Source organism: Pseudophryne corroboree, chromosome 3 (genome assembly GCF_028390025.1).
Source record: "Pseudophryne corroboree isolate aPseCor3 chromosome 3, aPseCor3.hap2, whole genome shotgun sequence".
Lineage (NCBI taxonomy): Eukaryota > Metazoa > Chordata > Amphibia > Anura > Myobatrachidae > Pseudophryne > Pseudophryne corroboree.
Genome location: NC_086446.1, coordinates 323879095 through 323891462, shown reverse-complemented (window position 1 = coordinate 323891462; position 12368 = coordinate 323879095). Strand labels below are relative to the sequence as shown.

General features: G+C 49.1%; 1 protein-coding gene across 2 annotated transcripts in view; it reads right to left on the bottom strand.

The window, feature by feature from the left end:
• Positions 1–11749, bottom strand: part of SLC13A3 (solute carrier family 13 member 3) — a 48982-nt gene extending 37233 nt beyond the window's left edge. Inside the window, exons 1-3 of one of the 2 annotated variants that reach the window (XM_063963519.1) lie at positions 11484–11749; positions 9953–10113; positions 5166–5232 (exon numbers count right to left, since the gene is read on the bottom strand). In XM_063963519.1, coding sequence (XP_063819589.1) covers positions 5166–5232; positions 9953–10113; positions 11484–11719 — 464 coding nt within the window. In that variant the 5' untranslated portion in view covers positions 11720–11749. The remainder of the gene's footprint in view (positions 1–5165; positions 5233–9952; positions 10114–11483) is intronic. The other variant, XM_063963520.1, reaches the window with a different exon arrangement.
• Positions 11750–12368: the final 619 nt, after the last annotated feature.

Genomic DNA, 12368 nt, shown 5'->3' with positions numbered 1-12368 from the left:
CCAGCCAAGCCACCGAACACCACGAGCCCGTGGAAAAAACTGCGCCCCCTCAGATGCCAAAAACCTGGCCAGCCCAGTACACGTAGGAGTGACCAACTACCCACACTGTAAAGACATCCTCCTCCCAATCTAAAATGAAGGAAATTACATAAAAATAAGTTAGTAAATTAGGCCGAAATGAATGCAAACCTACAATAAACCTGAAGGATCTGCCAAAAAGAAAAATTTATTTTTGAATACCACGGCCTGGCCATGCAAACAAGCTTCAAGGCAATCGAAGCGAACATAAAGACACAATGGGAAAGGCATAAAATCAAATGAAAAAAGAAAAATTGCAAAAGGAAATGTGGAGGGGGGGGGGGGGTCAAGGGGGAACACAGAGAAAACTCAGCTGGAGGTGAAACTTAAAAAACCTTCCGAGGGACTTTCAATTGGAGTCCAATTAGCCGAATTAGAATTGAATGAACCGAATTCAGTCCGTCGGGTCAGGCAAAAAAGTGAAAAATAACTCCAGACCCCCACTGCCAGCAGCGGCGAGTAGCTAATCCCTGAGTAGGATGAACAGGGGATAACACACAAACATACTGGACATTAACATACTTAACAATTGAACAATCAAAATGCAAACAGCTGTAAAACTCAATAACCTATAACACCGGGCGGATATACCATTTGTAGGTGGAAGACTTCCACCGGCCCAACGATTGGATCTCCCTGACAGAAAAGCCGGCCGACGCGGCCGACATAGCCGCTCCGATCCGAAACAAATGCGTGCCGAAAGCTGCGGGTGAAAGGCCCACGCCGGACAGACAACGATTCAACATCCACCGAAACTGGTATCTCGTCAAAGGCAACCCGTCATAATGCAGCAGCCAGGACCCCTTCAAGGAGGGCCGAACTGACGCATAGCGGGCCGCCAGCAACACCGGGCAAATGCGATCATCCAAAGACGAGACCAAGGTAACCCATCGACCTCTACCTAACTGATCCGTCTTAGAACGCCGCAGCCTACACAGCAAGGACCTCTCACCCACAACTACATCCTCCCGTAGCATGGTCGAATCTTTCCACTTTCGACGGCGCCACCAACTCTGAAATGCGAAAAGCCCCATGATACGCCATGGAAAAAGCTAATTCAAATAACAAAGCCTCAAAACTTGAAGAAGCAACTCCGGCAACCGCCCCAATAACCGCCGGCAGAAGGGCCACATCAATCGGGTGTCTCCTATCAGGCGGCGTCGGGGCCAACCTCGCCCAACCTTTCAGAGCCTTCACAAGGAGGAAGCTCTTGGTAACGTCAGGGAGACCCTTGAGCTTGGCGAAAAAAGAAATCCCCGCCAGGTACCGTGACACGACCGCTCTAGACCTACCAGTGACGAAGAGTTGCCAAATAAAAGATGCCCACTCTTACCTTGATGCCCACATCTGCGAGCAAACTCTTCCCATTCACTCCAAGCTTGGCTGTAAGCCTTAAGCGTACTCGGTGCTAATGACCGCATCGCTAATCCCTCCAGGCCGGACCGATCACCTGCCAAACATAATCGGGACAGCGGATCCCAAGAGCATCAGCCTCAGGTGCCAAAACTCGAAATCTCTCCCACTGCCCCCGTGACAAGGCGTCGGCAATTCCATTATCGTCCTCGGGAACGTGCAGCGCGCAAAACCAAACATTCCAACGCAAACAAGCCAACACAAGCTGCGCCAGTACTCTCAACGCTACCACTGACTTCGCCCTCTGGTTGTTAATCGCATGCACCATGCCCAGATTATCGCATCTGAACAAAATGCTGCGATCAGCCAGACGCTCTCCACCCACTTCCAACGCCACCATAATTGGGAAAAGCTCAAGCAGCAACAGATCCTTAGTGAGACCCTTACTAAACCACTCCTCAGGCCAAGAAGCCACACACCAAGACCCGTCGAGATAGCACCCAAACCCAGAAGAACCTGCCGTGTCGATAAAAAGCTGTACATCAGCATTGTGAACGACCGGGGTCATCCATATCCGCACCCCGTTGAAATCCTCCAAGAAAGCGTCCCAAACAGCCAAATCTCTTTTAATCTCGGAAGACAATCGAACGAAATGATGCGGCCTGGTACACCCCGCCGTCGCCCTTTCCAACTTTCGGCAAAAAACCCTGCCCATCGGGATGACCCAACAAGCAAAGTTCAAAAGACCCAACAAAGATTGAGCCTGCCGAAGCGTGACCTTTCGCAATGACAAGAACTGCCCGATAACTTCACGCAGCTTGGCCACCTTGGCCTGAGGAAGGCGACACGAACCTGCCCCCGTATCAATTTCGATACCCAAAAATGATAAGCAAGAAACGGGACCTGCAGTCTAATCTTCAGCCACTGGCACTCCGAAATGATAAAAAAGCACTTTGATGCTAAATAACAGATCACTGCAACGATCCGACTCCGCAGGCCCTACACACAAGAAGTCATCAAGGTAGTGCGCCACCCCGTGACCTCCCGTGGAAGACTCCATGCACCAATGCAAAAAGGTGCTGAACTTCTCAAAATATGAGCAAGAGACGGAACATCCCATTGGCAAACACTTGTTAATTAAATACTCTGACCCGATACGAAAACCCAGAAAACGGAAAGAATCCGGATGTAAGGGAAGCAACCTAAAGGCTGACTCACATCAATCTTAGCCATCAGGGCACCCGAACCGTAAGCCCGCACAATACCAAGAGCCTCATCAAACGACTGGTAAACCACCGAACATTGCTCAGGATGTATCCCGACGTTGACGGATGACCCCGATGGGTACGACAGATGCTGAATGAGCCTAAAGGAACCCGGAGTCTTCTTAGGCACCACCCCCACTGGCGAAATTACCAGATCCTCCAGGGGGGGGCGCGCAAACGGACCCGCCATTATGCCCAGACGAACCTCTTTTTCAACTTTCTCCCGTAAAACTAACAGAAAACTGCGAGCTGACTGAAGATTTCTTGAGGCCCGAACTCGCACTTCGCCCGCAACCGGTAACCGGAAACCAAACTGAAAACCTTTAAACAAAAACTCTGCGACCTCCTGATCTGGATACCATCTAAGCCATTTGGCCATAGTATCCAGCCTGACTTGCGTCGGAGCCCTACTGAGCACCCCCGCCGCCGGCGGGTTTACCTGCTCCTGTCTTTCCTGACCTTGGTGCCTGTCCATTCCCTCGAAAACAGTTCGAGGCCGGGTGAAATCCACTGCAACGCAAGTATAAGTGTCGAAAACGACACCTGCGGCCCAATGAGCATGTCGAATTATTGTACGCAAAGCATTTCCCTCTCGCTTGCGACTGGCCAAACCCTCAACCTGCAGCCCCCGCCTTCCTACCAGCCGCAGCTTCCGATCCGGCCCCCTGCCCCGAAGGGCCAGCCTGCTGAACATCATCCCCCGTGCCCCGGGGCTCCTTCGAATCTTGCGTAGCCCGAGTGACGTCCAGCCACACTTCAACGTCCTTACACCCGAAATTGATTATCTGCAAACAGTCCTGTTTGTGCCGAAACTTTTCATCATATATACGCCACTCTCTTGGACGTTCGCTGCATGTCGTGAATAAGATGTATGTACCGGATGATATTCATATGCTCATCCGGTCTATCCTCTAAAAACCAGGCGGCAAACACACAAAAACCAGCCAGCCAGTTATCATATGACCGAAATGCGTCGGACCCAATGCCTCCCTTAGCTCTAGCCGCCTTGAACTCCTTCTTTGCATCCTCCGTCAGGACAAAAATATCTACATACTCACCCTTACTGATCTTCCTACGGCAGCTATAACGCAGACCCCTTAACACTGCCGTATAATCGCAGCAGACTACACCTGGCAGGTTACGCCGCTTCTTAGCCCTCCCCCTCCCCCCTGCCGCTCCCGTCCGAGCACAGACTCCGGCTCAGTGGGAAGCGGCAGGGGAGAGCTGTAGACATCATACACCGCTGCGCGCCCCCGTGCGCCTGCAGCCTCCACACGGTGGCGCGCACCAGCCCGGCGCGAGGGCGCGCGATCGCGCACCCTGGCACCGCGGGCACCGGGGGAGGAGGCCGCAGCTCGAGGCTCGGCCACAGCACCTCCCCGCCCGCTGGCTGCCTGCCACCCGCCCCTCCGCCCACGCTTGGCAACCAAATCTGGGTCCGTCCGCGGCGGCAGGGCAGAACCAGCCTCCTCGCCGGTCGCTGCGCGCGCCGGCCAAAACAGCCCGCGAGCGGACAGCAGCGACTTCGGGCCCTCCTGGAACCCCGCCACTACCGTCATCTGAACGGTACCGTGCGGGGGTCCGGGAGGAACGGTGGGGACGAGCCGCGGTGGCCATCACAGGAAGGAGGAGAGGAAACAACAATAGAAAGCAGCCCAATAAGAAACACGGTGGGAGAGGGGGGAAGAAGCAGGATGCTATAACCCACTAAAGGATGAAAAAAGATAATCTACACTACTGGGAGCACACTAATCTCTTCTACATCCACAGAGGCACTCACCAGCCTGAAGGCAAATTGAAAGAGACAAGGTACCACACAGAACCAGCCAATACAACCACTGACACCACCTCTCACTTTCCCTGATTGGCTGTAGACAGTCATACCATCCTGATCCACCCCCCAGCCCAGGAGGGTTAACTCTCTCCATTCCAAGATTGTCATTCTGTTCTCCCTATAATGTATTGCACCCAAATACCAGCTTGTCCCATACTGACTGGATCACCTGGTATATGAACCGCTGGTTAATCCAACTGGCTATGTAGAGCTATCTGTTCAGGATCTCTTTGAAAATATTCAGATCCAACACTGGAAGCAAAGGTCCAATTTACAATGACAGGCCAGGGAGCGTAGCACATAGTAAAAGCCTGGTGTGCAGCATGCACTGAACTCCAGTGGCTTAAGAAGTGATGGTCCCAACATCAGAGCCTCAGGGTACAAGAACAGCAGTCACCTGATACCACCACTTGGTCTGTGCGATCAGCAGGCCAGTCAGCCCCAATGTTATTGATAAAACTTTTTGCAAGATGCAACATGTGGTAATAACTGTGGGGCTTATTCAGAGGTGGGCACTTGCAGCCTGAACATGCTTATTTTAATACACCATTAATTTCCAATTGTTTATATTACATCACTAAAAAAAATTCCTATTGAATTTTTATAATGTAATGATAAATAAACACTGAACTTACGTTTCATTACTATTGAGCATCTGCAGTTCTGTAAGCACAGGGTGTAAGATATTCTCTTGCATGGTAACTGTAATGAAAATTATTGTATTAGGTCAGCACCAACCAGTCATTGGCCAATATTGCTAGGAAAACATATAATTTTAAAGTATTTTAACCATCTACTATATTTATGCTTTTGTTATAAGGAGCTCAGCTCAAACTCTTTAAAGGCACACTGAACGCTATTTTTCTTTTCCCTTTATATTTGTCTAATGTACATTTTAAGAGATGAAAGAAAAGTAATATTCATGTAGCAGGACATCCCTAGACGATATAAAGTTGTTTGAGCAATTTAGCTAACCGAAACAGCCATTTGTTATTTGCTTACCAATTACCATACTGCCCTTATCTTCTTTTAAAACTCTCTAGACAAGTTTATTCATGTGTAATAATTCTCTCAGATTCCAACATTCTGGAAAATGACCTGAGGGATCCCGGGTGGTGTGGATGGAGAGAGAGGGCATGATCCATCCGCAAGGCCCATTTCGGGTCTTTAGGCCTTCAGCCTGAGGTCAGACTAATTAGTGATTGCACATGTAGAGGCCAATAAAGCTGTGTCGGGGCTTTACTCAGGGTCTCACTTCCTGGGGGAACAGTTAGAGACACTGTGATGTACGGACCGTGAGTACCATGCATATGCCTATGTGATGGGGGGGCATCAGGTCTTACCACTCTGAGAGAGGGAACATCTGTGTGAACCCAGATTGGCTAGGATTTAATTTATGTTTTGTGCATCTGTACTGCGTAATAAACGCAGCTATGGCTAGATTGCATAAAAGCCTGGGCTGGTGTGTTGTTTTACTGGCTGCTGTGTGTTTGAAGGTGCTCATCTAGCCCTGGAGAGGGCACCCTTACCTTGATCTCCTTATATAAACGTGTATGTACAGTATGTATGTATATATATATATATATATATATATAGTAACAGGGTCACAGAAATGAAGACACAGGATAGGCTGGTTCACGGTGAACAGCGGTGCAAGTGGGCGGGTACGGCGTACCCTTAAGAATTTAGCTGTGGGTACCCACCTCCGACGGGACGCCGCTCCCTCCTTCTGTTGCTGCTCACTGCCGCTGCTGCGAGGGGAGGGGAGCGCAGCGTACACCTCTCCTGCCCCTCAGTGTCTACCTTCAATTCAGCGCCGGCCAGTGAGCCAATCAGAGCTTGCGGACCGGCAGCCAAGGCTCCTGATTGGCTGCCGGACCGCAAGCTTTGATTGGCTCACGGATCGGCACTGAATTGAAGGTAGACACCCGCACCGCCGCCGGAGACTGAGGGGCAGGAGAGGCGCAGGCTGCGCTCTCCTCCCCTCACACACAGGAACAGGACAGCAGCAGCAGTGAGCAGCAGGAGAAGGGGGCATCTCTGGCACTGGGGGCATATCTGGCACTGTGGGGACATGTGTATCTGGCACTGGGGGCATATCTGGCACTGGGGGGACATGTGTATCTGGCACTGGGGGCATATCTGGCACTGCAGGGACATGTGTATCTGGCACTGGGGGCATATCTGGAACTGGGAGCATATCTGGCATTGGGGGGGGCATTGCTGTATCTGGCACTGGGGGCATATCTGGCACTTGGGAAGCATGTGTATCTGGCACTGGGGGCATTTCTGTATCTGGCACTGGGGGCATATCTGGCACTGTGGGGGCATTTCTGTATCTGGCACTGGGGGGCAATGTATATCTGACACAGTGGGGGCATTTGTGTATCTGGCACTGTGAGGCAATGTACTGTATATCTGGCACTCTGGGGGCATTTGTGTATCTGGCACAGTGAGGCAATGTGTATCTGGCACTGTGGAGCAATGTATATCTGGCACTGTGAGGCAATGTACTGTATATCTGGCACTCTGGGGGCATTTGTGTATCTGGAACAGTGAGGCAATGTGTATCTGGCACTGTGGGGCAATGCACATCTGGCACTGTGGGGCAACGTGTATCTGGCACTATTGGGGTCATATGTGTATCTGCCCCTCCCCACATATGTGTATCACGTCCCCATTTTCATTGGCCATGCCCCATGTGGCATTTGGCCACACCCATTTTTTGCGCGTGCACCTGCAGTACCTGTAAGACATTTTTTCTACTTGCACCACTGACGGTGAAGCAGTGTCTTTTATTGCAGCAGACACTACACTTTAACATACACACACACAGAAATCCTGGACAAACAGACCAGGGACATGCAGTGAGGTAAATTACTTGGGGGGGTGCACTGACTAGTACCAGAGCCAGATTTGCACACAATGGCCCTCATTCCGAGTCGTTCGCTCTGTATTTTTCATCGCATCGCAATGAAAATCCGCTTAGTACGCATGCGCAATATTCGCACTGCGACTGCGCCAAGTAATTTAACAATGAAGATAGTATTTTTACTCACGGCTTTTTCATCGCTCCGGCGAACGTAATGTGATTGACAGGAAATGGGTGTTACTGGGCGGAAACACGGCGTTTTATGGGCGTGTGGTTGAAAACGCTACCGTTTCCGGAAAAAACGCAGGAGTGGCTGGAGAAACGGGGGAGTGTCTGAGCGAACGCTGGGTGTGTTTGTGACGTCAAACCAGGAACGACAAGCACTGAACTGATCGCACAGGCAGAGTAAGGTTGAAGTTACTCAGAAACTGCAAAGTAGTTTGTAATCGCAATATTGCGATTACATCGGTCGCAATTTTAAGAAGCTAAGATACACTCCCAGTAGGCGTAGGCTTAGCGTGTGTAACTCTGCTAAATTCGCCTTGCGACCGATCAACTCGGAATGAGGGCCCATATACAAATGGAGCCACGCTAGTCGTGGCTCTGTCTGTGACTAGGCGCGGCCGCCCGGGCACGCCTGGACACTGTGAGCGTCTCAGTCTGGCTCACGGCAGCGTCCACCCGGCTCCAGCAAGCGAGGTCTCGCTTGCTGGAGCCGGGTTGACGCTGCTGTGAGCGGCGGCTGTGATACATCCTCCGGCGCTGCTCTCCCCCGTCTGCCCGCGGCTCTCCCCTGTCTCTGCTCCCGCATCTCAATTCAGCTTTTTTTAAAGTCAAATTGAGATAGTCGAAAAGGGGGCCAAAACCTGTTGGTTTTGGCCCCGTTTTCGACACAAGCATGAGGATCGGCAGCTATTCCGCCGATCCACGTGCTTTTCGACAAGTCGAATTCCTAGACTTGTCGAATAATTTGGGGTTAGATTGAATAGATCGGAACCCCTTCCGACCTAAAAAAGTCAAAAACTGCTGTCTTTTCGACAGACGGCAGCTTTCTACTTCAATTGAATATGTGCACTCCCGTCATGACTAGGCGGACAGATCACCTAGTCACGCCGGGAGTGCACGTTTGCGATGGGGATGCTATAGATAAGAGCAGCTCCATCTGTATGAGCCAAAGAGTTCATATAGCCATTATACACAGGCAGGGCCAGATTAACAATAGGGCGAATGGAGCTATAGCCCCAGGCCTCCACATAAATACAGGCCCATCATCACAAGTAGCCACCAGCTGACCACATGGTCGTCCATAAATTATAACTATGCATTTCTATTTTTCTCACAAAATTATGCAATTTTATATATTTATACATATTTAGGGAGACATTGGAGCTGATAGCACACAGCACTGATCACACCTCCCCCGTTTCTCACAATAGGCCCATGAATATTTTCAACTCCAGGCCCATGTAGCCCTTAATCCGGCTCTGTACACAGGTGCAGCAGTATATACTGCTGGAAATTTGGTGAGTGTTGTTAAAAGATGTGTAGAAAAGGTAGGCAGGGGGAATACACTGCCTCACCTGTAATAGACTTATTTTGGCTATAAAAATGATTTGAATAATACAAAGATGATAGTTCTAATATATTTTTTGTATTTTTCATATACTTTATATAGTAAAAACTTTGGCATATATGTTGGTATGACAGGAAAGGCTCTGCCTCACCCCACTGCAAGTCACTAAAACAGGCACAGTAATTAGACATGCAGGTGTGGATAAATGTCTCAGCACTAAAGTGCTAATGATCAATCCCTCTCTCAAAAAAAACTCTGTTACAGTGGCCAATAGGCTACTCTGGTCTAACACCATCTTCAGATGGTTAGCTATCAGGGCGGGTTGGGTTCAGGAAACCGGAGGTCAGGAGACCGGCGGTCAAGATCCCGGCGGTCAGCATGCTGACGCCGTGATCCCGGCCGCCAGAATGCTGGCAATGGGGCAAGTGCAATGAAGCCCCTTGCAGGCTCATTGCGTTCACCAAGCTGTGGGCTCAGTGGACACCCACAAGTGGGAATAGCCCTCTGTCCCCTGCCGGCATCGGTATGATGACCGCCGGGATCGTGACTACATCCCATCAGGGCCACATCTTGGTAAATCGGATTGCTTTGGGGACTACTTTGTGGTTGGAAATGGAGGGACCACGGCAGGTATCTATACAACTGGTGCTGGTGGTATGTAAATTGTTGTTATGTGTTCTGAAGCCAAAAGAGAGTCTTTCTTTGAGACACATAGATGACTGCCAGGGGAATCAAGGTTAAGCTGTGTCATTCTGTCTGAAGGGGGGCAGCCTTTGAAAATGATACTGCTGTTGTGCTTCCAACTAAAGTATGGCCAAAGAGGACATCCCAGGATTCGTTATGAGGATCATGTGGTCAGCCAACATTCAAACTGTAGTTGCCTCCTCATGCTACATACTATGCTGCAGTATAGGCATTCTAACAAACTTATGGTGTACTACCAGTCCTATCTTGTCCAGCTTTCATTTTAGTATTACCTGAGCTTTTGTCGCCCTTCATTCTTTTATCTTCGCTACATTTTTCTCCAAACAGACTTGTTAGGATGGCATTTGCAATGGGTAGCATCATGGCAGTAGAAGCCGTGTTACTCAACCACATGGACAGGAAAGCCGTTGTCATCATCATCCCCAATATGAGCCTGAAAGGAAGGAAGTGTATTCATTCTTTCAGTAATGAGTATCAATTTTTTGTTGATGAAGTCTTGTTTTCATTTTTTAATATCACATATTATGGGCCAGATGTAATGCCGTTTAAGTGTGGCGGAGGTGCAGGTTGGTTGCTGAACTCGGACGTTTTTTTAAAGTGTCAGTCATTTACAAGACAAACCATGCCTTGTAAATAAATGCCCTTTTAAAAAAACATACGAGTTTGGTCGGCAACCCGCACCTCCGGCGACCTGAGATGGCATCACATCTGGGCTCTATATCTTTCAGAAAAGACAGAATTGCATTGGATACCCAATTATTTTATGTTCTGAAATAAATACCGATGAACATGTCATATTATCATTTTTATGCATGAAACTGTTAAATTGAATTCTAGAAAATATAAGATTAAAAATCCAAGGGAAAGGTAAACTAAAATCCTACACCCAGCATTCTGTCTCCATGGGATAAACATAGCTTCCTGTAGACAAAAGGGGGTGTAGTACTGCTGACCGGCGGTCAGCTTACCGACGCCGGGATCCCGGCAACATAACGACGCCGGGATCCCGGCGGGGAGGGGCGAGTGCAGCAAGCCCCTTGCGGGCTCGCTGCGCTCACCACGCTGCGGGCTCGGTGGCGACCTGCGGTCGCCACGGGTTCTATTCCCACTCTATGGGTGTCGTGGAGACCCACGAGAGGAAATAGTCCCTGTTGGTCGGCATGCCGACCGTCGGGATAGTGATCCGTCGGGCTGGTGGAGGAGGTCATGTGACTGTCGGTAAGCTGACCGGTGATCACATGAATACCACCTGACAAAAGGGTTTGGCTACAGTGAATGTAGCGTATGGTTTTTTTATTCAGTACTGTTGAAAAATAAGGGTAAATCATTTAAATTAAAAAATTCTAGATATGATCAATCAACTTTTTTGAAAACTCGTAAAACCATTATATTTAATTACTCTTCTCAGCAATGCTTGTATTTTCGTGACTAGTGATCAAACCATCAAAATGAGATAACAACATAACAGTTAATGTTAGCGCCAGCGGCTGTACGTGCCCGTATAAAGCAACACTAAAATTGCTCCGTTAGGCGTCATCTAGTGGCCACCGGTGCGCAAAACACTCGAATTCCACCTACAGAGGCAGAGAGTACAGTACATGCTAAATATGCTAATGAGTCGGTCAACACACATACATCAATTTATGCATTTTGCTGGGGGAAAAAACAACAAAGTGCATTTATAATCAACTCTGCAGGAGCCCCTCAACTGTCATAGCTTAATTCTTTCTAAAGAAAAAAAAACATAAGATGCAAAAAAAAAAAAATTAAGAATGAATGAATGAATGAATGAAAGAAACCAACCTTGCAGGCTGGACTCCTACCAACATGATGACCTTTAGTGCAATTCTCCTGTGCAGATTCCACTCCTCAATAGCAGCGGCCATGATCAGACCACTAAGAAACAGGACGTTTGTATCTAGGAAGTACTGCGGGCAGACTTTGCTGGAGGGCAGAATACCCATAAATGGAAAAAGTACTATTGGGAGAAGAGCAGTAACAGCCAAAGGCAGTGCTTCCGTACACCAATAAAGAGCCATCAATAGAACGACAAAGAGGCATTTTCCTTCCTGAAATTACAAGCAGTAATTCATTTTTAGTATCATAATATAATACACAGTTGACGTTAATAACAGTTTTAGTTATTTTATTACAGTCATAGTAATTACACAGGAAAATTAGGATAATAACGAAGCAAATATACAAGATATCAACAGCCTCAACAATGTTGTGTTTAGTTGTGCTTGGCACAGGGAATTTTATATTCAAGACATAATTACATGTGTATTTCATAATAGCAGGGCCGGCTCGAGGCACGTCCCTTATGAGCGGCTGTGCAGGGCGCCCGACTCCTAAAGGCGGCCAACAGCTGGCCCATCAGTTAAGTAAAAAATGGAGCCGGTTCATCAGCAATCAGCTCGCGGACCGGCAGCAGCTCCTGATTGGCTGCCGGACCGCAAGCTATGATTGGCTCACGAGCCGGTACCTGACTTGACTTACCAGATGCCGGGGACCGGACCCTCGCAGCGCGCCGGGAACAGCAGAGGCAATGGCGGTGAGCAGCGGTAAGTATAGGCACTGGGGGCATGTGTGTTTTTGGCACTGGGAGCATTTGTGTTTTTGGCACTGGGGGCACGTGTGTACCTGGCACTGGGGGCATGTGTGTACCTGGCACTGGGGACATGTGTG